Below are 27,039 nucleotides of genomic sequence, written 5' to 3' on the forward strand. Positions count from 1 at the left end.
GATTCGACTTTTCTTATCGCTGTGTTGCACGGTTTCGCTTTCTTTTGGACTCTGCCCACTTCTGCCCGACGTCGTTTCGCTTGACGTCGACGCTTTCGCTGATCTAGCGAGCGATCTCGACGCAGAAGTCGAGAAAATCGTCGATCCGGCGAAGCCGAGCGTTTCCATTGGCCTCGTTTATAACCAGTCGCTAATCTTCTCAAAAGGATACGGAAAAATCAACGTCACAGGTAAAAAAGAAAACGAAACTACAAAAAAAAGAAAGAGGCGTGGCCTAATAAAAATTCCTCAGATCCAGGCCAACCGGTCAAACGGGCTTCCGCATCGGCAGTCTAACAAAAATCTTCGTAGTGATTTGGTTGCTACAGCTACGCGACGCAAACAAACTCGATATCAACGACCCACCAGCGAGAGCAGCAAGAATTAGGTACGTCAATCGCGCCACTCCTCTGCCTGTGAGATTAGGCACCTTTTTTCTATAGAGTCACTAAATAATCAGAAGTTGATAGCCGAATACGAAAAGTACCAGGAGCTTCAAGCCAAGGCTCAAAAGATGCAGGAAGATTACGAGAGACAGTTGACTTTTTCTGAGGAAGCAAAGGAGCAGGCGGTTAGCGAGACAACCGAATACTACGAAGGTCAAAAGGCAGAACTGGAAGCCAGACTGAAGCAGGTTAGCTTGCTCCAATTGAATTTTTTTCTGAGTTGGATATTGATATTTAGATTGAAGAGGAAAAGGAGTATTTGCAGCGGGAGCATAAGGAGACGCAGCGACAGATCGAAGAAGACGCCGATCAGGAAATACTCGACGTTAAGAACAAATACGAGCGACGACTTCGCGACGAGGTCGAAGCGAACATGAGACTCAAAGGAGAGACAGGAATTATGAAGAAAAAGGTAAAGACGCTTTGAAAATGAGTCGTAGTGCTTTGACAGGGATGCGTTTTAGTTTGCCACGCTGGAGAGGGAGAGAAAGGAGCAGAAAGAGGAGATACAGCGTCTTCACGGGGAGGAGAACAAGCTGCGCTCTGTGATACGATCGCTGGAGAAAGACGCGGTCACGTATTTAATTGTTTATAATAGCCGGTTTTCACAAGACATTGTCCAGTCGTGGGATTTCGGGGGCCTGCTGAGTGTCTGATTATAATACGGTAGTGCAGCTGATGTGCTTGTATTTGTACCGGATTGAGAGAGTTCTGTGAATTCAGGAGACTGCTAAGGGATTTTTTTTAGTTATGATTTATCTTGTCACGTGAATACAGTCGCGTGACCATGGCATCAATACATAAATGGACCTATCCCCCCGGTTGATAATAACCGTGATATCATTTCTTGCGCAGTGATGGCTCAAGCCTTTGTGGAAGTATCAAAGTTCTACGTTAACGTCTCCGACGTGGCCTGCCAATTGAAACTCCCCGGAAACACAGAACCAGGAGGGCGAATCTCGATCGCACGCGTAGGCTGGAAATCGTCATCTCAGTACCACACTCAAGTATCTCTCGATGAAAGCGCACAAGGCCGCGAAGGCGTGCGCATTGTCATCTTCCCCTCAGCCGCCCTACCAACAGACGAACATCAATATCAGTTCGTCTACGTTGACGCTTCAGGCGAAGCACGCGTGGCAAGCCAGCCGTTTGCCTTCGCGGAGACCTCGACCGACCTGGACAGTCTGTCTTCGTACGAAGTAATCGACGAGAGTCGGACAACGGACGCTTCTGAAACCAAGCGGTTTCAGGCGGGGAGTGTCGGGAAAACTTTCGAAGTCGAAGACTTGGTGGAGGGAAATTCCCCATGCGGAAGTCTGGCGACTCCGGCTCAAAATACCGATGATGCTACCGTGGAAAAGACTCCCAACGATGATGATGATGACGAGAAGAGTTCGCCACCACCTGAAATTCATCCTACGTCATCATCGAGTTCGAGTTCTGATGACGAAGATGAGGAAGTTGATGATAAGGAAGCGGCTCGCCTTTTGGAGGAAAATGCCAAGGATGTGGCTCGTGTTTCTGAGGAAAATGTGAAATTTCTTACCGAGCAAGTGACAACGTTCAATGGTCAGCTGGCGGGTTTTGTGTTTGTGGATAGCGTATCACGTGGAGACGAGTTCAATTGCATTAGGAAATTGTGGAAGAGTGAGAAATTGGCTTACGAGAAGGCGGAAAAGAGAAATTCTGAGATGTCAGAAAAGGTGCTAAAAGAGAATGTCGAATTAAACGAAAAAATGGAGAGTCTTATCAATCGGATTGAGTTACTCGAAAAGGAAAAAAATGAAGAGATCGACCCATTGAAGAAGAAGCTTGAATTGAGTGAAAACCAAGTGCTGAATCTAACGGAGAAGTTAGAAGAAGCGGAAAACGAATTGAAAGAAAAGCACGAAGAGTGTACCGACCTCTTTCGCAAGCTGGGCGAAATGGAAGGCCAGCGTGCCGTACTGGACGAAAAACTCGAATTGAAGGAAATTCAGACTGAAGTTCTCTTCTCTAAAGCGATGGGAAAAGCGATGGGAAAAGAGATCACCTTGCCGAAGAAACGGAGTGCTGGCGACGAACCAATTCAATTGCGAAGCGCTTCGTTGGATTTTCAGGATATCACCATAGCAACGCCGCCGAGTTATCAACGTCCCGGAGGCGATCTTTCCCTCGGCGAAGTTTCGCTTTTGAAGTCGGAGAAACGACGCGAAAAGACGAAGAAAAAGTCGCGTGATGACGGAGACGAGGATCGACGTCATCGTCGTCGTCATAGACATCATCGGCGTGACGACGATTCCAGCTGCGGCGGCGTGGAAAGAGAAGAAAAACGAGAGCGACGACGACGAAGAAAGAAATCGCCGCCCATCGTCGCCGTCGTCGTCAAAGCGACGACCCTTCCCTCCGCTCCCCCGGATGACGACAACGAAGAATTGCCGTCGCGATGTCCTGTTTGCGAGAAACCGTACGCGTCCAATTTGGACGCCGTTTCTCGACGTCGACACTGCGAAGAACATTTCAAAGCGTGTTAGACTCGATCTCATATAGCTGCAGCTGACTGCGATCCTTTTGTTTTTATAAGATAAAACCCACCTGGTTTGTCCTATGCATGCATCATTATGCTTTTTTGTGTTAGTATACGCACTATCATCTAATAAAACAAAGACTATTTGGAAAGGGCAAAAATGACTAAAAAATCGCCGCAGAGGGACGAGCTAAAATGAAATAAATTATATTTGATACTATCATCATCATCATCATCTCAATCAGGCTGTTCTATAGACGTTATAGGAACGACTGTCTCTTCTTTCTTTCTTTCTTTTTACGTCACTATCACTACTATATTTAATTTCTATTTTTAGATCCTCTAATCGCGCCGGTGACGTCTCCCTTTCTTCTTCTTCTTCTTCTTCTTCGACTGCCTCGGCTGAAAAGGATATATTCCCGTATTCTTGTAACCACGGTAAGCAAATTAATAGACTATTGCAGAAACTCTTCTGCATCCCAAACCACCCTATATAATAAAAGTGACTTGTTGGTTAAATTATAATGAATGGGTCTCTTACATTGATTTCCTCCGCGATGTAAACATGACGTCAGCAGGAGTGCAAATAAGGCAATGTGAAGCGATATGAAAACAATTGCGTATGGAATGTCAACGTTGTTATCAACCTTTTCAACGAGAATAGCCTAAAAATGGAAAAGTAAAGATAAATACGAAAGATAGAAGATAAAATTCTATACTATAAATATGATGGCTGTGATGTAAGCAATTGTAAAGAGGAGAGCCAGTACGAGACCCAGTTTTTGGCCCTCAGGGAGAACGTTGTCGCTGTGATAGATGAGACAGGCCCAAATAATGAAATAGAGAATGACAAATCCGAGTACACACAATTCAATCCACAAAGGAATCAAAACAAGCTATTTTATTATTGGCTAATTTTGAGTGGGGGATTGAGTATTTCTTCTTAGCTTACTTGCCAGTCCCAATTTATGAAATTATCAAGACGCAAACTGAGAAAAATAATCTGTAGAACGTTGGAAAGAACAAAAATTTCAAACTGAAGAGGAAACGGCGTCGCAATCAAAAATTTTCGAATTTTTTGACGTCACGTTACCTCGACATTTCTATCATTTCTCCACGCCCAAATGCAGGCGATCAGAGTGGCGACCAATAGAAAAAAGAGAGGCGAAAAAGCCGTTAGCCACGTCACGCGACTTCCTTCCGCTTTGACGCACGTCAAAATTTCGAAAATGAAGAGAAACGTCTGAAGAGCGGCGCTTATCACCATCGAACAAAAATCCTTAGTCGACGAATCGATGCGACTTCTAAATAAACGACAAGACATGATCGCGATTGAATTATTGATCTGTGGGCGTGGTCTTTCCTTTGTTTGCACCAGGCGGCGATTCCTGTGGCGCAGCCGGCAAAGACGAGTCCTTTCCATAGCCACAGAGGTACGAAGCGTCTCGTCGTTGCAGCCATCCGGGAGTTCTTCCCCTCTCAGGCACGTGCAAGACAACATGGCCGAAACGCGTGTTCCCCCGATCGCTCACGAGGAGCTTCTTGGCGCTCGCGACGACGCTCGCCAAGGCGAAGCGACGCACGACGAAAACGACGCGAGCTCGGCCACCGCCAGCGCCGTTCGACGCCCCGTGTACGTCGTCAAAAGCGACGGAAGCCAGAAACGAATGGTAAGCGAACACTAGCGACACAGAAAGGACTCGAGCGGTCAGATTAATGGTTTCGGGAGGTAATCGCGCCTGCTCGAGAGCACGAAGCGGTTATGCGAGAGAGTTTTACGTTACGATTGTCGAATGCAACTCGACACCAATGGGGAGGGGGGTTTTTTAGTGAGTACGATCGACTGACTTGTAGCTCAGAGCCCCTTGCTTCGTTTTCATAGCTTTTTTGGTGTACACCTACATAAGTGAATGACTCACCACGCCATCTGTTTGATATGTGCTAGTTTCTTAGCTGAGATCTATGTCACTGCCTTAGGCCCTTTTTTTTGTTGGATATACCAGGTAGAAGGAAGTCACGAGACTTCCTTCCATCTAGCAATGTTCATTATCTATAGCAAGGGATATTGCTATTGTATGTAGTATGATTGCTCAGTCTAAATGAACCCTAATGTGTAGAGTCAATATTATCAGCGTCTTAGTTCGCGTGCTGGGATATACACAGTATACCACTAACGTTTGCTGAGAGAAAAAAAGGGCTCGTTTTTTACCCTTTCTGTTCTCAGATCACTGCCTTTTGGGACTCGGCATCTGTCAGCGTAACCGGTCGCGATTTCTACGGCATGGTGACCGCCGAACGCGTCAACACGGACCACGCGGACAAGCTCGCCGGCGCGATCGAGAGCGCTTCGAAGCACGTGACCCCGCTGCTATCCAATCAGGAACGGCTCACCGTCGTACTGCGCTTCGACTCGAAGGAGCACTACGACGCGATGGGAGCGGAATTGAAAGCGGGCAAACTCCAACCGTTACTACCCCAAATAACCGGATACGAAATAACCCGTCTAGAATGTAAGACAGAGACTAAAAACGATTATTCATTTTTTATTTATGTTTATTAGCGATTTTTCAAACTGCCGCCCACTCGCTCGCACACGTCGAAATCAAACCGCTTCAATTCCAATTCGCTCACGTGATATCCGCGATTGATACGATGATCGGACGCTTCAGCGAACTTCTCAACTTCATGTCGTTCACATGCAAAAGCAATCCGCCGTCGAGCGTCGCTCTTCCGGCACTCGAAGAACAGCACGTGATTAACGATGATGACGCCGCCGCTGACGTCATCATCGACGCGAGCGGCGATATTCCGTCGTCGTCGTCGAAACGATTTCGAATCGAACAGGTATCCCTATGCATTCTTCTCATCGTTCCCGCGGATCTCGACGCGCACGTGCGAACGATGTGCCGCGCGTTCGCCTCGCGCTCTTTCTATCGCGTTCGCGCCACGTCCGGCATGACCCCGTTGCAGCGGTACGAAAAGTACTACGCCTATCCGCACGTTCCCGAATATCCCCTCTCGACGCTTCCCCTATTCGGGCTCTACGCGCGACCGCGTTCGTCCGGCGGCGGGGCCGGGACCGAGAGCGCCGCCGCGTTGAGACTCAATATGTACGTGAGCTGCGATCTCGTGATCATGGAGCAGTTCTATTCGAGTATATTGGATCAGCGGCCGTTAAAGGGGCGCGAGGGTCGTCGATTTTTTCTCATCTATTCCCTCTCGTCGGCGCTTGCGTCGAACGTCGAGTTGTATATCTATTATTGTCCCGAGTGTGAGATTGTCGTCACCGAGGGCGTGACGTTGCATTTTGTTGTCGCTGATTTGATGCTCGCCGCCAATCAGCTCGGCGAGAATTTGCTGAAGAAATTGGGACCGAGTAGCTATATGACCGTCGATCCGCAGGAGCACTTGGTCGTGCTGCACTCGATGTGAGAAATGATGACGAAAAATATACTGTACCTTTGTCTCCCAGCTGAAGTCGCCCGAGAATTCGTCTTTGTACGTGATCGATACCTAGGGGGAGGGGTTCTGTCGACGGCTAGATTTTAGTCTTTCTTGTCTCGCTCATGTCTCCGTCCTTTGTTGTGACGTCATCGCGTAGGCCTAATAAGTATCACATGATCTCCACTCGGATTATTGATTGAATACACTTGTGACGTCATGTAGGCTCTAGTGATCACGTGATCTCCACGCGGATTATTGATTGGTTACTCTTGTGGGTAATTAATTAATTATGACATGATCTTTGATTACACTTGTGACGTCATGTAAACTCTAGTTCTTCTAATCTCTAGTCGTGAATGTCTTTACTTTTTCCGGGGCACGATTGATCCATCCATGTCTTCAACATCTGGATTATTATATAAGATAAGTCCATGTTTATTAATTATTTATTTACCTTTATACTGAATGCAGTAGCAGTGCTTGTCCCGTATGTAGTCTGTGATGTCTTCTAATTGCTGAGGTAACTAGATATTGACGATATTGATTAAATTCCAGGAGAGAGGCTGTACTTCCGGTTCAGCCAACTTCTCGTAGTCCTCCTTTTTGTCTCTTCCGGTCACGGAAGCTGGCCAGTACCATTCCTCGACGTGAGTTAAGTTCTATTAGGAGATATTTGCAAATGGGCTTTGTATCTCTAATTTGTTCTTTTCACCTTTGCCTGGTCCAACTCCCAGCACGCTTGCTGACTTTTCTTGACGTCTCTTTCGATTTCGACGTCGCTATACTTGCTGCTCATTCGTCGAAGAAAATCCCCGCGATTCATCTCGTCTACTTTGATCTTCGTCTCAGCGAGAGCGGACGTGAGACGAGCCTTTAAAGTGGCCCGCTTTTTCGCCTCACTTTCACGACCAACACCACCCCGATCTAAAAATAATATATAAATATATAATGTTTATATGTGTATAGTACCTGTTTTGATTTTTACTGCGACAGGTTGTGCTCTCCCACCCCCTGACGAAAAAACGTTAATTTAATTTTTTAATTACTTAATTGAATTTGAGGATTTCTTTCTACCGTCTTTGCCTAATCCCATTCCCTTCACGTAACCCATTTTTTCCAAGAGTGCATAGCCCTTGTTGTCACGAGTCCGACGTCTCGTTTCTCTTTTTCGATCTGTTTTACGGGTTTTCTCGTTTCTTTTTGGCGCCGTTTCGTCTCCTCTTCGATCTTTCGCTTTCGTGCGACTCTCTTGTCGAAAACGAGTCCCGGGCGAGTGTCGACGGCCAAAAAGGCACTGGACATGTAGTCGTCTTCTTCTTCCATCCGGGCGTCCATAAACGTTATCCTGGACGTCGAAATCGAGAAGAAGGAGACCGTTCTTAGCGAAATTACGCTGCCCGACAGCCGAACCGAGCTCGGACATGTCTGACGACGAGTTTGGAGATTTTTCCGGCTCGTCGTGGGTCGAAACCGACTCTCGAACGACACAGATATACGGGCATCAGATAATGACGTATACTATGGCCCGTATATGGTAAACGTCATCATCCAAATTTACTACTGTATGAATACACTACCATCAAATAATAATAATAATAATAATAATGATTAAAATAAGGTTATGCATCAAGCGAGAGGCCTTCTCTAAAATGAAACGATCTATAAAAAAGTACTGAAATAGAAAATAACGCTATGGATTGCTATCAGAAAGTGGTAGAAAAAGTTTCTTCTCGCGAGACGAGCCGTCGCCGTCGTTTTCCGACGATTGATCGGACGCTTCCGTGTTCTTGCGTTTCCGTCGTTTCGCCAGCGGCGCAAAGGCGACGTCGCGCAGCACAAAGCCCTCTTTCGCCGCCATATGAAAGGCATTCAGCGTCACACTGACGGCCAATTCGACGGAACGCTTTCGCGACGACCCCAAGAGACCGGGCGTCATGAGAGGAGAGCTGAGAACCTCGTCATCGATGCTATTCAACCACGTGTGAGACAGAGCTTGATAGACAGTAAGTCTTCTCTTTGGATCAACAGTAAGAAGACCTAAATAGATATGAACACACATATTTACTGAGCCAGTGGTGAGATCTAGAAACAAATGTACCATTATTGCCGTGGACTAAATACGACATGTACCTTTCTGGTTCTTGAGAATCTGCCAAGTGAAATAAATGGTTATAAGCAGATATCAATCAAAATATTCTTACCAGTGTGACAAACGATGAATAGACAGATGGTTTGCATTTCGTTAACATCAATTGATGCGCTGTCTGAGCGACAAAGAACGACTGATAATTAAACCTGAAAAAATCAATTTCCGACGTGTCAACAACAAATAATTCAATTAATTAAGGCACGCGCGGAAGCGGGAACATGTGAATTTTGAGAGTCACTTTCCCCACGTACTGCTTCGCCACCTGGAAAAACAAACACTTCCGTAATATTTCTAAGTCATACATATACAGTACGTCATCTGACGCTTTGCAGAACGGGCCAATTCGCCTGGCATTCGGACGAAAGACTACGCAGAAAGACTCGAGCACTACAAAACTGCTGCTCTTGTGACCTACAGGTCGTAGAAGGCGTCGATGACGATGTCGGAGCCGTTTTGGAGAGTGTAGCCTTTTGGGGGAGACAAAAGGAGGCTGAGCGGCGAAAATGAGGCGCGTTTGGAACCTACCCAAAGGACGCGAGGGAACGGGAGTCTGCGCAGAGGCACGTTCGAGAAGAAAAAGAAGTGCATAAGGCTATTTCCGGTCAAAACACGTCACAGGCGTACGCACGCTAGGTCCACTAAATTTTTCTTCGGCGAACTTCATCGCCTCATTTACACCCCATTCAGGGCCTCGACCTTTCACATTTGATCTGATAGCCGCGCATTCTTTCTAGGAACGTTGGCGTGGACCGCACAAAGCAGTGCTTCCGTGACGTGACGTCAGCCAACGTCACACCCCCGTACATCCTTTACAGAAGAACGAAACGCTTGGCATTCCATTCAGCGCTGTCCACTCGCGCAGAGCAAACAATGGAGGCGTTCGTCAAAGCATATGACGTCGACGACGTCCTCGGCGAAGGCGGTTTCGGCACCGTGTATCGGTGTCGCGCGAAAATGAACGGACGCGCGTACGCGGCGAAACGAATCGATCCGTCGAAGATCAAGAACGCCGAAGACGAGGAGAAAGTCAAAGCAGAAATAAAAGTAAGAGACTTTTCCGTATATTAGCCTATAGGACATCCAGCGGCGTTTTTACCGTAACTCTAAAGATGACTCCCCTATATATAGCACAGGAAGGGAAGTTTCTACAGAAACCCTCTTCTCTCGCACGGTACTAGTTCGTTTCCTCGTTGCTTTGGGACGCCTACGCGCGTGGTGCGGAAATACTTCCGCCGTCGTTCCTTTGCGAGAAAAACGGAGTAGGGAGATCCTGCTGCGTTTATTTCGCGCAGAAGGTGTGCAAGTTTAATTCAAAAGATATTCAAAAGGTACTCTCTACACATGCATCTGTGCATCTCCTTCGCAATGGAGCTTCTCATTCTATATACACCTCCATTTGACTCGACAACGAGATCATAAATTAGATTGTTTATCGCAACGTGCAACGTGTCCTTTCATTAGCTAAAATGCACATAGTCTTCCGCATTCCTATCCCGCGGTCCAAGCACTCCCTGGTGCCAAACATCCCGGGGATGATGCAGCACGCATCTCATTATCATTCCCTATTTACATATTCAATTCTTTTTTCAATTTCTTTATCTAGATCTGCGGCATGCTTTGCCACCAGCACGTCGTACGCCTACGACGCTGCTTTTCCGACGACGAAAACTCGCACATGCTCGTCTTCGAGCTTCTCGAAAGCGGCGAACTGTTCGATCTGATTGCCAGCTGCGATACGTACTCGGAACGCGACGCTCGGCATTGCATTAGGCAGGTTCTACTCGCCCTCGCCTATCTCGAAACGAAAAGGATTGTGCATCGGGTAAGAAAGGATGTGGGAAGTCGTTGAATAGAGGAGCAGTAGTTGCAGTAGTTTCAGTCGTTGCAGTCGTTGCAGTCGTTGCAGTAGTTGCAGTCATTGCAGTACTTGCAGTAGTTGCAGTAGTTGCAGTAGTTTCAGTCGTTGCAGTCGTTGCAGTCATTGCAGTAGTTGCAGTAGTTGCAGTCATTGCAGTCGTTTCAGTAGTTGCAGTCGTTGCAGTAGTTGCGGTAGTTTCAGTTGTTGCAGTCATTGCAGTCGTTGCAGTAGTTGAAGTCTTTGCAGTCGTTGCAGTCATTGCAGAAGTTGCAGTAGTTGTAGTAGTTTCAGTCGTTGCAGTCATTGCAGTCGTTGCAGTCGTTGCAGTCATTGCAGTAGTTTCAGTCGTTGCAGTCATTGTAGTAGTTGCAGTAGTTTCAGTCGTTGCAGTCATTGCAGTAGTTTCAGTCGTTGCAGTCATTGCAGTAGTTTCAGTCGTTGCAGTAGTTTCAGTCGTTGCAGTAGTTGCAGTCATTGCAGTAGTTGCAGTAGTTGCAGTAGTTGCAGTAGTTTCAGTCATTGCAGTAGTTGCAGTAGTTGGAGTAGTTGCAGTAGTTTCAGTCGTTGCAGTAGTTGGAGTTGTTGCAGTAGTTGCAGTAGTTGCAGTAGTTGCAGTAGTTTCAGTCATTGCAGTAGTTGCAGTAGTTGCAGTAGTTGCAGTAGTTTCAGTCATTGCAGTCGTTGCAGTAGTTGCAGTAGTTGCAGTCATTGCAGCCGTTGCAGTAGTTGCAGTCGTTGCAGTGGTTGCAGTAGTTGTAGTAGTTTCAGTCGTTGCAGTCATTGCAGTCATTGCAGTAGTTGCAGTAGTTTCACTCGTTGCAGTCGTTGCAGTAGTTGCAGTAGTTGCAGCAGTTGCAGTAGTTGCAGTCGTTGCAGTCATTGCAGTAGTTTCAGTCGTTGCAGTCATTGCAGTCGTTGCAGTAGTTTCAGTCGTTGCAGTAGTTGGAGTAGTTGCAGTAGTTTCAGTCGTTGCAGTAGTTGTAGTAGTTGCAGTAGTTGCAGTAGTTGCAGTCGTTGCTGTCATTGCAGTAGTTTCAGTCGTTGCAGTCGTTGCAGTCGTTGCAGTAGTTGCAGTAGTTTCAGTCATTGCAGTCGTTGCAGTAGTTGCAGTAGTTGTAGTAGTTGCAGTAGTTGCAGTAGTTTCAGTCGTTGCAGTCATTGCAGTAGTTTCAGTCGTTGCAGTAGTTTCAGTCGTTGCAGTAGTTGCAGTCATTGCAGTAGTTGCAGTAGTTGCAGTAGTTGCAGTAGTTTCAGTCATTGCAGTAGTTGGAGTAGTTGCAGTAGTTTCAGTCGTTGCAGTAGTTGGAGTTGTTGCAGTAGTTGCAGTAGTTGCAGTAGTTGCAGTAGTTTCAGTCATTGCAGTAGTTGCAGTAGTTGCAGTCGTTGCAGTAGTTGCAGTAGTTGCAGTAGTTGCAGTAGTTGGAGTAGTTGCAGTAGTTTCAGTCGTTGCAGTCGTTGCAGTAATTGCAGTCGTTGCAGTAGTTGTAGTCGTTGCAGTAGTTGCAATAGTTTCAGTCGTTGCAGTCATTGCAGCCGTTGCAGTAGTTGTAGTAGTTTCAGTCGTTGCAGTCATTGCAGTCATTGCAGTAGTTGCAGTAGTTTCACTCGTTGCAGTCATTGCAGTAGTTGCAGTCGTTGCAGTAGTTGCAGTCTTTGCGCAGTAGTTGCAGTAGTTGTAGTAGTTTCAGTCGTTGCAGTCATTGCAGTCGTTGCAGTAGTTGCAGTAGTTTCAGTCGTTGCAGTAGTTGGAGTAGTTGCAGTAGTTTCAGTCGTTGCAGTAGTTGTAGTAGTTGCAGTAGTTGCAGTAGTTGCAGTCGTTGCTGTCATTGCAGTAGTTTCAGTCGTTGCAGTCGTTGCAGTAGTTGCAGTAGTTTCAGTCATTGCAGTCGTTGCAGTAGTTGCAGTAGTTGTAGTAGTTGCAGTAGTTGCAGTAGTTTCAGTCGTTGCAGTCATTGCAGTAGTTTCAGTCGTTGCAGTAGTTGCAGTCATTGCAGTAGTTGCAGTAGTTGCAGTAGTTGCAGTAGTTTCAGTCATTGCAGTCGTTGCAGTAGTTGGAGTAGTTGCAGTAGTTTCAGTCGTTGCAGTAGTTGGAGTTGTTGCAGTAGTTGCAGTAGTTGCAGTAGTTGCAGTAGTTTCAGTCATTGCAGTAGTTGCAGTAGTTGCAGTCGTTGCAGTAGTTGCAGTAGTTGCAGTAGTTGGAGTAGTTGCAGTAGTTTCAGTCGTTGCAGTCGTTGCAGTAGTTGCAGTCGTTGCAGTAGTTGTAGTCGTTGCAGTAGTTGCAATAGTTTCAGTCGTTGCAGTCATTGCAGCCGTTGCAGTAGTTGCAGTCGTTGCAGTGGTTGCAGTAGTTGTAGTAGTTTCAGTCGTTGCAGTCATTGCAGTCATTGCAGTAGTTGCAGTAGTTTCACTCGTTGCAGTCGTTGCAGTAGTTGCAGTCGTTGCAGTAGTTGCAGTAGTTGCAGTCGTTGCAGTCATTGCAGTAGTTTCAGTCGTTGCAGTCATTGCAGTCATTGCAGTAGTTGCAGTAGTTTCACTCGTTGCAGTCGTTGCAGTAGTTGCAGTAGTTGCAGTAGTTGCAGTCGTTGCTGTCATTGCAGTAGTTTCAGTCGTTGCAGTCGTTGCAGTAGTTGCAGTAGTTTCAGTCATTGCAGTCGTTGCAGTAGTTGCAGTAGTTGTAGTAGTTGCAGTAGTTGCAGTAGTTGCAGTCGTTGCTGTCATTGCAGTAGTTTCAGTCGTTGCAGTCGTTGCAGTCGTTGCAGTAGTTGCAGTAGTTTCAGTCATTGCAGTCGTTGCAGTAGTTGCAGTCTTTGCGCAGTAGTTGCAGTAGTTGTAGTAGTTTCAGTCGTTGCAGTCATTGCAGTCGTTGCGGTAGTTGCAGTAGTTTCAGTCATTGCAGTAGTTTCAGTCGTTGCAGTAGTTTCAGTCGTTGCAGTAGTTGCAGTCGTTGCAGTAGTTGCAGTAGTTTCAGTCGTTGCAGTCATTGCAGTCGTTGCAGTCTTTGCAGTCGTTGCAGTAGTTGGAGTAGTTGCAGTAGTTTCAGTCGTTGCAGTAGTTGCAGTAGGGTCAGTAGTTTCAGTCATTGCAGTAGTTTCAGTCGTTGCAGTCATTGCAGTCGTTGCAGTAGTTGCAGTAGTTGCAGTAGTTTCAGTCATTGCAGTCGTTGCAGTAGTTGCGGTAGTTTCAGTTGTTGCAGTCATTGCAGTCGTTGCAGTCGTTGCAGTCATTGCAGTCGTTGCAGTCGTTGAAGTCATTGAAGTAGTTGCAGTAGTTGCAGTAGTTTCAGTCATTGCAGTCATTGCAGTCGTTGCAGTAGTTGCAGTCGTTGCGCAGTAGTTGCAGTAGTTGTAGTAGTTTCAGTCGTTGCAGTCATTGCAGTCGTTGCAGTAGTTGCAGTAGTTGCAGTCGTTTCAGTCGTTGCAGTCCTTGCAGTAGTTGTAGTAGTTGTAGTAGTTGCAGTAGTTGTAGTAGTTGCAGTAGTTTCAGGCGTTGTAGTAGTTGTAGCCGTTGTACCGTTGTAGCCGTTGTAGTGGTTGTAGTCCTTGTAGCCGTTGTAGTCGTTGTAGCCGTTGTAGCCGTTGTAGCCGTTGTAGTCGTTGTAGTCGTTGTAGCCGTTGTAGTCGTTGTAGCCGTTGTAGCCTTTGTAGTCGTTGTAGTCGTTGTAGTCGTTGTAGCCGTTGTAGCCTTTGTAGTCGTTGTAGTCATTGTAGCCGTTGTAGTCGTTGTAGCCGTTGTAGTCATTGTAGCCGTTGTAGTCGTTGTAGCCGTTGTAGTCGTTGTAGTCGTTGTAGTCGTTGTAGTCGTTGTAGCCGTTGTAGTCGTTGTAGCCGTTGTAGTCGTTGTAGCCGTTGTAGTCGTTGTAGCCGTTGTAGTCGTTGTAGCCGTTGTAGCCTTTGTAGTCGTTGTAGTCATTGTAGCCGTTGTAGTCGTTGTAGCCGTTGTAGTCGTTGTAGCCGTTGTAGTCGTTGTAGCCGTTGTACCCGTTGTAGTCGTTGTAGTCGTTGTACCCGTTGTAGTCGTTGTAGTCGTTGTAGTCGTTGTAGCCGTTGTAGCCGTTGTAGTCGTTGTAGTCATTGTAGGCGTTGTAGCCGTTGTAGTCGTTGTAGCCGTTGTAGTCGTTGTAGCCGTTGTAGTCGTTGTAGCCGTTGTAGCCGTTGTAGTCGTTGTACCCGTTGTAGTCGTTGTACCCGTTGTAGTCGTTGTAGCCGTTGTAGCCTTTGTAGTCGTTGTAGCCGTTGTAGTCGTTGTAGCCGTTGTAGTAGTTGTAGTAGTTGCAGTAGTTGCAGTAGTTGCAGTAGTTGCAGTAGTTGCAGTCATTGCAGTAGTTTCAGTCGTTGCAGTCATTGTAGTAGTTGCAGTAGTTGCAGTAGTGTCAGTAGTTGTAGTAGTTGCAGTAGTTGCAGTCATTGCAGTCGTTGCAGTCATTGTAGTAGTTGCAGTCGTTGCAGTCATTGCAGTCGTTGCAGTCATTGTAGTAGTTGCAGTAGTTGCAGTCATTGCAGTAGTTGCAGTAGTTGCAGTAGTTGTAGTAGTTGTAGTAGTTGCAGTAGTTGCAGTAGTTGTAGTAGTTGCAGTAGTTGCAGTCATTGCAGTCGTTGCAGTCATTGTAGTAGTTGCAGTAGTTGCAGTAGTTGTAGTAGTTGCAGTAGTTGCAGTCATTGCAGTCGTTGCAGTCATTGTAGTAGTTGCAGTAGTTGCAGTAGTTGTAGTAGTTGCAGTAGTTGCAGTCATTGCAGTCGTTGCAGTCATTGTAGTAGTTGCAGTAGTTGCAGTAGTTGTAGTAGTTGCAGTAGTTGCAGTCATTGCAGTCGTTGCAGTCATTGTAGTAGTTGCAGTAGTTGCAGTAGTTGTAGTAGTTGCAGTCGTTGCAGTCATTGCAGTCGTTGCAGTCATTGCAGTCGTTGCAGTCATTGTAGTAGTTGCAGTAGTTGTAGTAGTGTCAGTAGTTGTAGTAGTTGCAGTAGTTGCAGTCATTGCAGTAGTTGCAGTAGTTGCAGTAATTGTAGTAGTTGTAGTAGTTGCAGTAGTTGCAGTCATTGCAGTCGTTGCAGTCATTGTAGTAGTTGCAGTAGTTGCAGTAGTTGCAGTAGTTGTAGTAGTTGCAGTAGTTGCAGTCATTGCAGTAGTTGCAGTAGTTGCAGTAGTTGTAGTAGTTGTAGTAGTTGCAGTAGTTGCAGTAGTTGTAGTAGTTGCAGTCGTTGCAGTCGTTGCAGTCATTGCAGTCGTTGCAGTCATTGTAGTAGTTGCAGTAGTTGTAGTAGTTGCAGTAGTTGCAGTCATTGCAGTCGTTGCAGTAGTTTCAGTCGTTGCAGTAGTTGCAGTCATTGCAGTAGTTGCAGTAGTTGCAGTAGTTGCAGTAGTTTCAGTCATTGCAGTAGTTGCAGTAGTTGGAGTAGTTCCAGTAGTTTCAGTCGTTGCAGTAGTTGGAGTTGTTGCAGTAGTTGCAGTAGTTGCAGTAGTTGCAGTAGTTTCAGTCATTGCAGTAGTTGCAGTAGTTGCAGTCGTTGCAGTAGTTGCAGTAGTTGTAGTACTGCGACGAAATGCGGCAATGCCCGTTAGGCTGTCGCGGATTTATGCCACCCACAATTTGGCCTCCTGACGTTCCGTCGACTCCACCACCAGAAGACGAGATGCGGGGGCGACAATCCATGGGGAGCCTATGTTGGCGGCTTCTTCGCCTTCTTTATTGTTATATTCTGTTTCGGTCATCATCGTCGGAAGCAACGACGGACGAGGGCCTCGCCAAGACAGCGACCGACTCAGGCTCCTCCGTCACCGACACAAGCGCCACTCCGTCGGCGCCGCCAGCGGAACCTCCTCAACCAGATCTCCCTCCTTCGGTGGCTGAACCGCCACCGCCGTCTTACGAAGAAGCCGTTGGAATGTCTACAGTCTCCTCCAATGACCCCCAATGACCACGCATTGAATTCTTACTGGGCGAATATGTCAACTGAACGTAGTGATAGAAAATCGCCTTTTATGCCACGCGGTCCACAGCAGTGCTGTCAACGCGTCGTTTTTATTATTATTATCAGGTGCACAACTGTAGGTCAAACTACAACAAGACATAACAACAAAACATTTTTTCTAAAACTGTCAGCCCCCAGTCGTACAAACTTAGACCTTCATTAGCAACATTTCCTCCACACTTTTCAACGGTTCCCCATTTCCCGTCGCCCCGCCGCCCACTATAATCCCACACGCGCCGACGGCGCACACGCCGGGCATGCACCGCTCCCAAATCATCGGCGGCAACTCCGTCCACTCCTTCGACTCGCGATCGAACATCTTCACGTCACGCGAATACGGCACGACGCCGCCGACGGATATGACCGTCTCGCCTCGCAGGGCGACAATGGAGACGCCGAAGTGCGTCGACGGCAATTTCTTCCAGCTCTTATTCTTCACGCGATACACTTCGAATCGGTCGCACATCGACGCGGAGTGATCGGCGTTGCGAGTGAAGCCGCCGGCGACGTAGAGCCGTCCGTCGACGAAAGCGCACGAGCACGCCGATCGATACGACGGCATCGGCGTCAGCTCCGTCGTTTTCCCCGTCGCCAAATCGACTTCGACGAAATAATTGACGGAAATCGAGGCTTTGTTTAATCCGCCGACGACGTAGACGGCGTCGCTCGTGGCAACGAGCGACGTGTAGCGGAGCGCCGCCTTCCACGGCATCGAAGCGAGAATGGTCCACGTTCTCGTATCGACGTCGAATTCTTCGAGTTTCGTCTCCGTGTTGTTGTCCTTGATGTAGATTGTGAGGGCGTAGCAGTGGTGTTTGTACGTCGTCATGCTGTCGATTTCGTTGGCGTGCGGATGAGCGAGCTTCGTCGTGAGGCGGCACGTCGTCGCGTTCATGAGGTAGAGGGTCGGCGAGAGGCAATGACAGGCGAGCATCACGTCGCCTATCGTTGCTAGGAGGGGATGCTTGTGGGTGAAGGGTAAGTTGGGCATGTCGTGCCAGGAGCGAGGAAAAGGCTTACTGCGTGCCTAGGAAAGGGGGAGGGAATACGGAGTATAAGGTTAAATATCTTTAGAGTAGAAGACTTCTAGTTGGGCTAAGCAATCGCCTCTAAAGTTCCTATCTAGAGTTTGATTAGATCAAAACTACGCGTAGATTGTATTCCATTTTGGGCTCTCTGTTGTTTCGCGTGGCATTTTGAAAAATTCTCTCTTACTTTAGCTAATTGGGTTTTCAGGGAATGTTCCTTCAGGAGGGAATTGCATTGAAAGGAGACCAATTTCTCTTTCAGATCTTCGTTGACTGATTCCGCTCTTTCGAGAGCGTGATGTCGCGTCGTCACGGATTCAAGCAGCGTCTCATATCTATTCGTCGACGACTCGCCGCCGCCGTCATCTCCGTCCTTAGAAACTCGAAGATCCGTTTTTCCTGGGCACTTCAGTAGGAAAAATGTCGTTTTCGTCATAGGGAGGAAATTCCTTTACAACGTCAGAAGCTGTAGGTCGTTTCTCCGCCTTTTGACTCAAACACCTCTGAATAATTTTCAAAAGGGGATGACTCTCCGGCACTTGATTCAAGTCCTCCCGTCGCCTCTCCACTTCCGGTACAATCACGAGATTCTCCTCATCATTTCTTGGTAGTGGCATCGTAATGAAACCGAGTATCGTTTCGAGAGCTAAAACCCCATAGGCAAACATATCGCGAGGTGGTTGCGAAGCGGCTTTTCCAAACACTTCGGGAGCTGCGTACAATTCAGTTCCCTGGTTGAATGTCGCAGTATACATGTATTTCTTCGCCGTTCGTTTCTGAGTTTCGATGGCCTTGGCTAGGCCGTAGTCGGCGATTTTCACTTGATAACCGTCGCGCGATAAAAGAACGTTTTTACTCGCCAAATCGCGATGGACGATCGGTTCGGCGCGTTCGTGGAGATAGCGCAGCCCGCACGCTACCGATCGGAGCACGTGATGCGTGCACGCCTCTGACATGCGGGGTTCCCGTTCGAGTCGATTTTCTAGGCTTTCGTGGAGGAGTTCGGTTATCATCAGCGGGCGATCGTCGTCGCGCACGTAGCCGAGGAATTGGAGCACGTTGGGATGCCGGAGAGTGACGAGTAGCGTCATTTCGCGATGGAACTCGGCTAGAATTGCGTCGCGCTGCGGATCGTCGCGATATAACTGCAGGAAGACTTCGTGAAGGGATTTGACGGCGACTCTCGCTCCTTTCCACGTGCCGACGGAGACGTGACCGTACGATCCTTGACCGAGCTTCGGGCCCGTCACGTCGATGTCTTCCACCTTGATTTCTGTCGTTTCCATGTTGCCAGAAAACAGCGTTACCACGTCGTGTACGGGCAGTTTTTCCTGCTTTACTAGTAGCACGGTCCCGAATGTGTGCGTCACGGAGCACGTGACAATGTTTACTACTTATTGGAAAATCGATCGCGAAAACCTCGCAAGTCGGCATTTTTATTACTATACTCTTTCGTAACTACAAATTTAGTTCCGGTTGGCGAATTCTCTCTTCTCTCTTCTCGTTTCGCGCGTGATTCTGTAGCATGCGCATTACGACGTTGTCATAGCGCGGGGGAACGGGCTTTGATCCCACCGCCCACGCGTAGATCTCCCAATCGTTGGCCGGCTCGTTGATTAGCATGTCGTAAAGCAATAATTCGTCTTCCGTGAGCGATTCGGAAAATTTGGCAAAAAATGTGCTAAATTTATCTATTAATTAATTTTCGACCAAATTTCAGTTACCTTAGAAGAAGCCCATTCTCGAGCATTCCTCTTTTCCTGACAAAAATTCATTTTTCTTTCGCTTTAAAGCGTGCCACTGCTTGTAGACATACCTGCTTTGATACAAGAGACGAGCTTTTCGCTCTGCTAAGTTCTCACGCGAGCGAGCGACGTACGTCGGTAAGATAGGCTCCTTTTCAACCCCGTTTAAAGTAGAATCATTACGCCGTACTTCTTTTGCACGAACGAGCGATCTCGGACCGCTCGTTTTCGGTACGAAACGCCAAAGTCTTTTCCACATCCGGGAGGTGATAGGCCCTACCTTACTGAGTCAGTTCTCAAAATTTGCAGGACCTTCGAAAATTCTCACAGTCAAAAAGTTGTTTCGTGAGAGTAAGCAAGAAATCTGTTGAAGAAAATCTCGCATTCAAGGAAGCGCCACGAAGAATACAACTCGTCTAACGCGCGCGCCAGCGATTGGAACAGATGGACGCCGTCCTCTACAACGTTGGGCCCCTAATCGAGCTCTTTGAGCCGATTAAAGGCACCGTAAGAGTCAAAGTAAGACTCTCCCGTCGATTCATTCTATTGAAACGCATCGGGAACGATGTCACCCCAAATGGGCGTGTCTTTTTCGTAGTACACGGCTCTAGCGGCGTCTTCGCGTCATTTAGCCGCCGGCGCCAACACAGGCGCCGTCTATTGCTTTGATCGGCAAACGCTACGGCTGCTGCGACTTCTAGCAAACAAGGCAGGCCTCTTCGCGGGGAAGAAATTGCCTATTTTCAATTTACCTTATTAGGAAGGTCACGTGACTCATTTGAGATTTTCTCCGGGCGGAAGATTGCTAGCCTTGGCCTGGTAATAATAGAAAAACGTTGAAAGAAATATTTCGTATCTTTTTTTGTAGTCAAAAAACAATTGTAGTTTGGGATCACAATGTCGAGGGAAAAGCGAAGCCAAGAGTAAATTTATTAATTTATTTATTAAATATGTATCAATTATTTGTAGAGAGTCAAAGTTGTCGGGGGAGATGCCAAGCTGAACTACATCTGCTGGGACGGATTTGGCTCTCGTTTATTCTCTGGAGATGAACGCGGTCACGTGCGCATGATGTCTGTAGCTACGTCCAAGGCACGTTGAGTGCTTGGGGGGGGAAACAGTTAAATTTTATTTTAGGAATATATTTATATAGATTAAATCTGGTATTAATATGAAAGAATCGGATCTGATTTTCCGGGCTGACACTCCAGTTGTTCAACTGGATTTTTTCGCTGGGAAGTTATTAGTGTCAACTGTATCCCAATGCTGGATTCTTGATCCACAATCGCCAAGGTAGTATATGGACAAAGATTAATAATTTATTTATTTATTTTTTAGGACTTCTGCTCTGCCTGTTGGCACGAAACCACGTGACGGAATTTATGGCGCTTGCGTGGCAATTTCCGCTCGCATCATCTACTCGGCCCGACCTGGTTCAAGAATCTGGGAGGTACGTCACGTCACGTCTTAAGAAGGTTATTTATTTATTTATTATTATTTTTAAGGCTGATTTTGACGGGAAAGTCATGGCGACTCACCAGTTGAAGAACTTGCTTGCAGTCAGACCGTCTACTATATGGGGATACGGGTTAGGAAGTTCTTCTTATATGGGGGGAGGGAAAAATGTTATATGTGGACTTAGGTATGCTGACTTGGATGAAGCGTCAGATGAAAAGGTCTGGCCACCACAGGCACTCGCCTTTGGGGAACTCGTCTTAGTAAAGTAAATAATTTTTCAACCATTGTTACCTATGTGTACATGCACTGTTCCTGTTTTTATTTTGTAGCAAGAAGTATCTGCTCTCTTGGTTGTCGGATGGTCTCTACATTTTTGACGTCATGAGTGGGACGGACCGTCTTCTAGCGTGGACAAATCAACTAGAAGGTAGATCACTTGCCCTACGTCTTATATCTGTGAATAGAGTTTTGATTCTATTTGATTTCGCACCCGTAGCGTTTTGTTTAGAAACCCCAGTGCTATTTTTTCTCAATGATTTTTTTAATTTTTTTCTTCTGGGGATTTCTTTTGGCTTGTATAGAACCTTGAGCTCTTTTTTACTTTAGATATAAGCGGTGTTTGCCTCTACGGTGATCACCTATTCGTTCTCCATCAGTCGTCATTGACTATTTCTCACCTTGTTATAATGAAACCGGTTGAGGCAGCTAGACACTTGTACGCCGGTAGGAATCATAGCCAATGCGCCAGAGTAAGTACCAAAATTCTAATGAATTAACGTCTATTACGCGGAGTTATTGTAGCTACTATTGACATATGAGGACTCAGTAATTCCATCGTCCGCTCGAATCCTTTTCTCAGTTGAAATGCTATCAGAACTCGTTTCATACTTAGAGGAGGCAGACGACGAGGTGAAACCCGCGCGAAACCAAGTCAGACTCACGAAAAAACGCTTTGACGCTCTAGTTTCTCACCGAGAAAATACGCAATCTAATTGGCTCCGTGGAAGACGGTCCTGTCAGCACTGAGGTACGTTAGTTAAAGATAAGGCCCTCAATTTAATATTTAGGCTCTAAGAATCAAAGATTAGGCCCTCAATTTAATATTTAGGCTCTAAGAATTAAAGATAAGGCCCTCAATTTAATATTTAGGCCCTAAGAGTCAAAGATTAGCCCTCAATTTAATATTTAGGCTCTAAGAATTAATAGGACCAAGTACTAGGAATGCATCTAGCCCTCTTTTGACTTCGTCTCTGTTAATTCTAATTTTATAGACGTCTTCTCTGACCCTTCAACGCTATCATTCCACTGGAATTATTGTCGTTAACGAAGCGCCGTCTGTTACTCAATCGTTACCCCTGCATCGTCATCTATCCGTTCCGGCTGGCTTGAGTTTTCTGAATCCTTCAGAAAGCGCGAGTCTCTCGTCGAGTCCTCGCGACGGCTCCGACGAAGAGCTTGGATCCGTGTGCGAGGAAGGCGACGCCGGCGACGATCAGGTAGACGGGGAAATGCGGGCTCCGGACGCGGCGGAGAGTTCGCCCGGTCGAGTTGCGGAAGAGAGGAGTTCATTGTCTGAAACGCCGGACGGTGAAACGGAGCTTTTTCCCATGGTGGAGGAGTCCGTCGCCGTCGCCGTCGCCGTGGGGACGGAGCCGTCGCCGTCTCCTCTCGACGTGCCCTTCCCGGAAGTTATCGGTTTGGAGGAGGAGGAAAGGGAGGAAGATCGACGAGTCCAGCCTGCTTTGAAGCGAGTTGTTTCGTTGGTTCAGCGGAGCCGGGACGAAGGGTTGCTGGAGCTCAATGATGGGGACAGTGTCGCTCTTTCGTTGCCAGCTGTAAGAAAGTAAGTAAAGGCGTACGTAAATTGATTGAGAATCAGTTCTAAGATCAATAATGAATTGATCTTAGCTCTGGTTCTCAGATAGGGTATAGAGCTTAATTAATACGGAGTTTCTAGAAAGCGTAGGAAGAAAAAGAAGGAAGGTTCGTTTGGTAGTCTACTCATTTCTTAATCGTCCTTTATCTAGTTGAGATTTTAGGAGTGCCACGGCGTCGATCCAAGGAGGAAGTCGTCGACAGTTTTTCTACGGTTGATTTGCACGCCGTCGATGACGACCAATCGCAAGCCAGCTCTCGAGCCCAGTCGCCGCCTTTGTCGCCAAACGGCTCCCTGTCACCGCAGTCTTTTCCTCATATTTCTCTCGCGGCTGCACCCGCTGTTGAAGGAGGCGGCGATGCGGAGACGGCGAACGGAGATGCGGCGGCGGGAGCTGCGTCTTTGTCGCTGGCTGACGTCGATCCGGAAATGAGTTTGATGCTGAAGCCTCGCTTTAGAGATTCGGGAATTTTGAATGAGATGGAAGAACCGGTCGAATCAAACGTCGAAGCCGCGCCTGTAGTAAAAGGTAATAGAATCAAAGCAATCCGAGCTCAGTCCCCATAGCAAAACATGACACTACATTTAGACCCTTTAGCTATGATTTCATGTTTTGTAGAACCTCTCCTCGCACTCCTATTGATTTGTAGAGGCCCCCCCCCCCCCCCCACTCCTATTGATTTGTAGAGGCCCCCCCAGCTCTACGTCTTTTTTCAATTTGAATTCTAGCCACTTTTTATTGACCCTTTGGTTCTTTCTAATCTTTAGACGCGTCTCCAGTTTCCCAATTACTAGACTTCATCAAAGATTCACTGTAAGTCTTTCCTCTACGCTGTTCCTTCCATAAGCCACCGTACTTGTAACATTTAGCGCCCAAGAAATCAATCCGACCGCTTTGGAATCGTGGAAGAATCGTCTCGACGAATTTTCCACCAAGGGCGCCGCGACGACGTCGTGGACGGAAATCCTCGCCGATTTCGACTCGGAATCGCGTCACGGCTTCGTCGAATTAACCACGCGTTACGTCGAAACGGCTCCCAAGGCGACGACGTTCTTGAGACGCTACCATCAAGTCATAGACACGTGGCGTGTGAGAGAGACGCTCGTGAATACGAAGTCTTATAGCGAAGACTGCTGGTCGGCTTTGACGCAAGGTAAAGAGTAGAAAAAATGCCATTAATCCTTTTCAAAAATTATTGACTTGGATTTTAAATTTTAATAATGACTGGTTTGAATTTAGATGCTATTGGATTGAGTGGTGAGAGTGCTGACGAGCTGACTAGACGCATTCTGCATTCGACAAGTAGCGTGAACGTTCTCCCTCTCCTATGCAGGTTAGTCTGTTGATAAAGACTTACTTCTCTTTGAGGAGGCAAACTCTTCTTTAGGTTATATGAGCTAGATTGCTTCAGAGCCGTTTCAGTTTGCTCTGAGCTTTATCCGAGTATTTTTCCAATTGAAGTAGCGTTCTTGTGCCAACTTTTGGCCGAAAATCGACGACCGTCTCAAGCTGTCAACACCCAGGGGGTCGAATCCTTTCTAGAATACATCGATTTATTAGCTGAAAAGTAGAAATTTTGACATTGCACTACGTTTTTCTCATTGAGCCTCTTTCTCTCTCTTAGACCGGGAGCAGTGCGATCGTTGCTTCGCGACGACGTTTTGAGTTTCGTTTGGCTTGAAGCCGCTCTGCTCGATTGTCCGGATAAAAGTTTTCTCGTGTGTTCCAATGGAACGGCAAGGTAAGAAATCGCGCGTTTGTTCTATCTAGGCTTTAGTTTTACTGCAGATCTGGCAGCCATGCCGTTGCATGGAAACGAGGAAAGGAAATAGAAATGATTATCAAGGAATCGTCGATTCGAGGGCAAAGGCGCACACTCGATCTTTGTGAAAGCTACGGGTAAAGAGCTCTAATCATTTCGTCATATTACGGATTAAAATTGTGTTTTTTTTAATTAATTCAGCTATTGGCTTGGCTACGTTGATCTGCTCTGCGTACACAATCAACGCGAGAAAGCGATCGATACACTCGCACGCTTAGGGGATATTGGCCTCATAGAGAACCCTCAGCCATGGGGCAAGTAGCGCAAAGCACGCGCGCCTTTGTATCTAACCAAGGCGCACGTTCTTTCTACTGGGGGTACACATTCTAATGGGACATATAACGTAGGAAATTTACCCGCCAGTGGTGCGGAATGGGTTCACCTGCTCTCAATTGCGTTTGACAAGCGCGACTTGAAGTTGAACGGGGAGGCTTTAGCCAGGGTCCTCGTTCGACACCGCGGACCGAGTTTCGCAGCCGAAGTTCTGAGCCAGTTGAAAATTCCGCCCGATTCTGGACTCGACGTGTTTACGAAGACTCTCTTTCAGTGTTTCGCTGCTAAAGAAAGCGAAGAGTTCGTCGGGAGGGGGCCCTTCCTTCTGGAGAGTTTTGAGCGAAATTGTTTTTAGGAAATTATCTCAGACGATGCTTGAGAAACTTGATAGCTACTTGTGGTCGCCCAAACCGATTGCGTTGACTCCCGCGCTTCAGTATTCCGTGGAAAATAAGAAGGGGAGTGACGAGGAGGAGAGCTTGAGTCCAGCACAAAAGGGTCTTTCGTCTCAGGTAGGAAATATTAATATTTAGGCCCTAAGAATCAAAGATTAGGCCCTCAATTTAATATTTAGGCCCTAAGAATTAAAGATTAGGACCTCAATTTAATATTAAGGCCCTAAGAATTAAAGATTAGGCCCTCAATTTAATATTAAGGCCCTAAGAATTAAAGATTAGGCCCTCAATTTGATATTTAGTTCCTAAGAATCAAAGATTAGGCCCTCAATTTAATATTTAGGCCCTAAGAATTAAAGATTAGGCCCTCAATTTTATATTTGGGCCCTTAGAATTAAAGATTAGGCCCTCCATTTAATATTAAGACCCTAAGAATTAAAGATTAGACCCTCAATTTAATATTTAGGTCCTTAGAATTAAAGATTAGGCCCTCAATTTAATATATAGGCCCTAAGAATTAAAGATTAGGCCCTCAATTTTATATTTAGGCCCTAAGAATCAAAGATTAGGCCCTCAATTATTTAGGCCCTAAGAATCAAAGATTAGGCCCTAAATTTAATATTTAGGCCCTAAGAATTAAAGATTAGGCCCTCAATTTTATATTTAGGCCCTAAGCATCAAAGATTAGGCCCTCAATTTAATATTTAGGCCCTAAGAATTAAAGATTAGGCCCTCAATTTTATATTTAGGCCCTAAGAATAAAAGATTAGGCTCTCAATTTAATATTTAGGCCCTTAGAATTAAAGACTAGGCCCTCAATTTAATATTGAGGCCCTAAGAATTAAAGATTAGGCCCTCAATTTAATATTTAGGCCTAAAGAATTAAAGATTAGGCCCTCAATTTGATATTTAGTTCCTAAGAATCAAAGATTAGGCCCTCAATTTAATATTTAGGCCCTTAGAATTAAAGATTAGGCCCTCAATTTAATATTAAGGCCCTAAGAATTAAACATTAGACCCTCAATTTAATATTTAGGTCCTTAGAATTAAAGATTAGGCCCTCAATTTAATATTTAGGCCCTAAGAATTAAAGATTAGGCCCTCAATTTTATATTTAGGCCCTTAGAATTAAAGATTAGGCCCTCAATTTAATATTAAGGCCCTAAGAATTAAAGATTAGACCCTCAATTTAATATTTAGGTCCTTAGAATTAAAGATTAGGCCCTCAATTTAATATTTAGGCCCTAAGAATTAAAGATTAGGCCCTCCATTTTATATTTGGGCCCTTAGAATTAAAGATTAGGCCCTCAATTTAATATTAATACCCTAAGAATTAAAGATTAGACCCTCAATTTAATATTTAGGTCCTTAGAATTAAAGATTAGGCCCTCAATTTAATATTTAGGCCCTAAGAATTAAAGATTAGGCCCTCAATTTAATATTTTGGCCCTTAGAATTAAAGATTAGGCCCTCTATTTAATATTTAGGCTTTAAGCATCAAAGATTAGGCCCTCAATTTAATATTTAGGCCCTAAGAATTAAAGATTAGGCCTTCAATTTTTTATTTAGGCCCTAAGAATCAATGATTAGGCCCACAATTTAATATTTAGGTCCTTAGAATTAAAGGTTAGGCCCTCAATTTAATATTTAGGCTCTAAGAATTAAAGATTAGGCCCTCAATTTAATATTTAGGCCCTAAGAATTAAAGATTAGGCCCTCAATTTTTTATTTAGGCCCTAAGAATATAAGATTAGGTCCTCAATTTAATATTTAGGCCCTTAGAATTAAAGACTAGGCCCTCAATTTAATATTTAGGCCCTAAGAATCAAAGATTAGGCCCTCAATTTAATAATTAGGCCCTAAGAATCAAAGATTAGGCCCTCAAATTAAAATTTAGGCCTAAAGAATTAAAGAGTAGGCCCTCAATTTGATATTTAGTCCCTAAGAATGAATTATTAGACCCTCAAATTAATATTTAGGCCTAAAGAATTAAAGATTAGGCCCTGAATTTAATATTTAGGCCCTAAGAATTA

The 27,039-nt window shown here is 45.9% G+C and overlaps 10 protein-coding genes across 11 annotated transcripts; 5 read left to right on the forward strand and 5 right to left on the reverse strand.

The window, feature by feature from the left end:
- The first annotated feature begins 12 nt into the window (after nucleotides 1-12).
- Nucleotides 13-1,245, forward strand: LOC136188218 (cilia- and flagella-associated protein 57-like). The gene is made up of 5 exons (XM_065975945.1): nucleotides 13-230; nucleotides 293-427; nucleotides 483-673; nucleotides 724-897; nucleotides 950-1,245. The coding sequence occupies exons 3-5, from the start codon at nucleotides 554-556 to the stop codon at nucleotides 1,139-1,141; spliced, it is 486 nt and encodes a 161-aa protein (XP_065832017.1). The 5' UTR covers nucleotides 13-230; nucleotides 293-427; nucleotides 483-553; the 3' UTR covers nucleotides 1,142-1,245.
- An 84-nt stretch (nucleotides 1,246-1,329) lies between these two features.
- LOC136188216 (calcium-binding and coiled-coil domain-containing protein 2-like) lies at nucleotides 1,330-3,127 on the forward strand. Its single transcript, XM_065975943.1, has one exon. It carries the CDS (start codon nucleotides 1,343-1,345, stop codon nucleotides 2,996-2,998), a length of 1,656 nt encoding a protein of 551 aa, XP_065832015.1. The 5' UTR covers nucleotides 1,330-1,342; the 3' UTR covers nucleotides 2,999-3,127.
- Nucleotides 3,128-3,182: 55 nt separating this feature from the next.
- On the reverse strand, nucleotides 3,183-4,287 carry LOC136188217 (transmembrane protein 185B-like). The gene is made up of 5 exons (XM_065975944.1): nucleotides 4,085-4,287; nucleotides 3,944-4,027; nucleotides 3,711-3,887; nucleotides 3,533-3,656; nucleotides 3,183-3,480 (listed from the first exon to the last, which is right to left on the reverse strand). The coding sequence occupies exons 1-5, from the start codon at nucleotides 4,256-4,258 to the stop codon at nucleotides 3,233-3,235; spliced, it is 807 nt and encodes a 268-aa protein (XP_065832016.1). The 5' UTR covers nucleotides 4,259-4,287; the 3' UTR covers nucleotides 3,183-3,232.
- Nucleotides 4,288-4,483: 196 nt separating this feature from the next.
- On the forward strand, nucleotides 4,484-6,652 carry LOC136188552 (uncharacterized). Its single transcript, XM_065976287.1, has 3 exons — nucleotides 4,484-4,661; nucleotides 5,216-5,501; nucleotides 5,552-6,652. The coding sequence occupies exons 1-3, from the start codon at nucleotides 4,491-4,493 to the stop codon at nucleotides 6,421-6,423; spliced, it is 1,329 nt and encodes a 442-aa protein (XP_065832359.1). The 5' UTR covers nucleotides 4,484-4,490; the 3' UTR covers nucleotides 6,424-6,652.
- Nucleotides 6,653-6,681: 29 nt separating this feature from the next.
- LOC136188553 (G patch domain-containing protein 11-like) lies at nucleotides 6,682-7,889 on the reverse strand. Its single transcript, XM_065976288.1, has 6 exons — nucleotides 7,510-7,889; nucleotides 7,405-7,446; nucleotides 7,148-7,359; nucleotides 7,005-7,094; nucleotides 6,890-6,959; nucleotides 6,682-6,841 (listed from the first exon to the last, which is right to left on the reverse strand). Exons 1-6 carry the CDS (start codon nucleotides 7,856-7,858, stop codon nucleotides 6,798-6,800), a joined length of 807 nt encoding a protein of 268 aa, XP_065832360.1. The 5' UTR covers nucleotides 7,859-7,889; the 3' UTR covers nucleotides 6,682-6,797.
- A 187-nt stretch (nucleotides 7,890-8,076) lies between these two features.
- On the reverse strand, nucleotides 8,077-9,186 carry LOC136188036 (ribosomal protein S6 kinase alpha-5-like). 2 transcript variants are annotated; one of them, XM_065975761.1, is made up of 6 exons: nucleotides 9,110-9,186; nucleotides 9,000-9,051; nucleotides 8,908-8,950; nucleotides 8,637-8,846; nucleotides 8,534-8,584; nucleotides 8,077-8,472 (listed from the first exon to the last, which is right to left on the reverse strand). In XM_065975761.1, exons 4-6 carry the CDS (start codon nucleotides 8,671-8,673, stop codon nucleotides 8,126-8,128), a joined length of 435 nt encoding a protein of 144 aa, XP_065831833.1. In that variant the 5' UTR covers nucleotides 8,674-8,846; nucleotides 8,908-8,950; nucleotides 9,000-9,051; nucleotides 9,110-9,186; the 3' UTR covers nucleotides 8,077-8,125. The 2 variants fall into 2 exon arrangements, with proteins under 2 accessions (XP_065831833.1, XP_065831832.1); XM_065975760.1 differs by having other exon boundaries at nucleotides 8,077-8,517; nucleotides 8,566-8,584; nucleotides 9,110-9,177.
- A 235-nt stretch (nucleotides 9,187-9,421) lies between these two features.
- Nucleotides 9,422-10,448, forward strand: LOC136188014 (calcium/calmodulin-dependent protein kinase type II-like). The gene is made up of 2 exons (XM_065975737.1): nucleotides 9,422-9,628; nucleotides 10,188-10,448. Exons 1-2 carry the CDS (start codon nucleotides 9,455-9,457, stop codon nucleotides 10,431-10,433), a joined length of 420 nt encoding a protein of 139 aa, XP_065831809.1. The 5' UTR covers nucleotides 9,422-9,454; the 3' UTR covers nucleotides 10,434-10,448.
- Nucleotides 10,449-16,502: 6,054 nt separating this feature from the next.
- Nucleotides 16,503-18,005, reverse strand: LOC136188555 (kelch domain-containing protein 8B-like). Its single transcript, XM_065976290.1, has 2 exons — nucleotides 17,624-18,005; nucleotides 16,503-17,435 (listed from the first exon to the last, which is right to left on the reverse strand). Exons 1-2 carry the CDS (start codon nucleotides 17,870-17,872, stop codon nucleotides 16,557-16,559), a joined length of 1,128 nt encoding a protein of 375 aa, XP_065832362.1. The 5' UTR covers nucleotides 17,873-18,005; the 3' UTR covers nucleotides 16,503-16,556.
- Nucleotides 17,896-18,722, reverse strand: LOC136188385 (uncharacterized). Its single transcript, XM_065976134.1, has 2 exons — nucleotides 17,976-18,722; nucleotides 17,896-17,928 (listed from the first exon to the last, which is right to left on the reverse strand). The coding sequence occupies exons 1-2, from the start codon at nucleotides 18,720-18,722 to the stop codon at nucleotides 17,896-17,898; spliced, it is 780 nt and encodes a 259-aa protein (XP_065832206.1).
- Nucleotides 18,723-19,625: 903 nt separating this feature from the next.
- LOC136188386 (BLOC-2 complex member HPS5-like) lies at nucleotides 19,626-25,144 on the forward strand. The gene is made up of 25 exons (XM_065976135.1): nucleotides 19,626-19,700; nucleotides 19,780-19,890; nucleotides 19,942-20,000; nucleotides 20,050-20,104; nucleotides 20,151-20,273; nucleotides 20,335-20,474; nucleotides 20,520-20,631; nucleotides 20,687-20,769; nucleotides 20,824-20,904; nucleotides 20,969-21,066; nucleotides 21,246-21,388; nucleotides 21,441-21,569; nucleotides 21,604-21,666; nucleotides 21,911-22,482; nucleotides 22,597-22,622; nucleotides 22,667-23,044; nucleotides 23,284-23,329; nucleotides 23,386-23,669; nucleotides 23,756-23,849; nucleotides 23,904-24,083; nucleotides 24,141-24,257; nucleotides 24,305-24,379; nucleotides 24,480-24,592; nucleotides 24,686-24,911; nucleotides 24,967-25,144. The coding sequence occupies exons 1-25, from the start codon at nucleotides 19,626-19,628 to the stop codon at nucleotides 25,142-25,144; spliced, it is 3,561 nt and encodes a 1,186-aa protein (XP_065832207.1).
- The last annotated feature ends 1,895 nt before the right edge of the window (nucleotides 25,145-27,039 follow it).

The sequence above is a fragment of the Oscarella lobularis genome, chromosome 6, assembly GCF_947507565.1.
Source record: "Oscarella lobularis chromosome 6, ooOscLobu1.1, whole genome shotgun sequence".
In the NCBI taxonomy this organism is placed as follows: Eukaryota; Metazoa; Porifera; class Homoscleromorpha; order Homosclerophorida; family Oscarellidae; genus Oscarella; species Oscarella lobularis.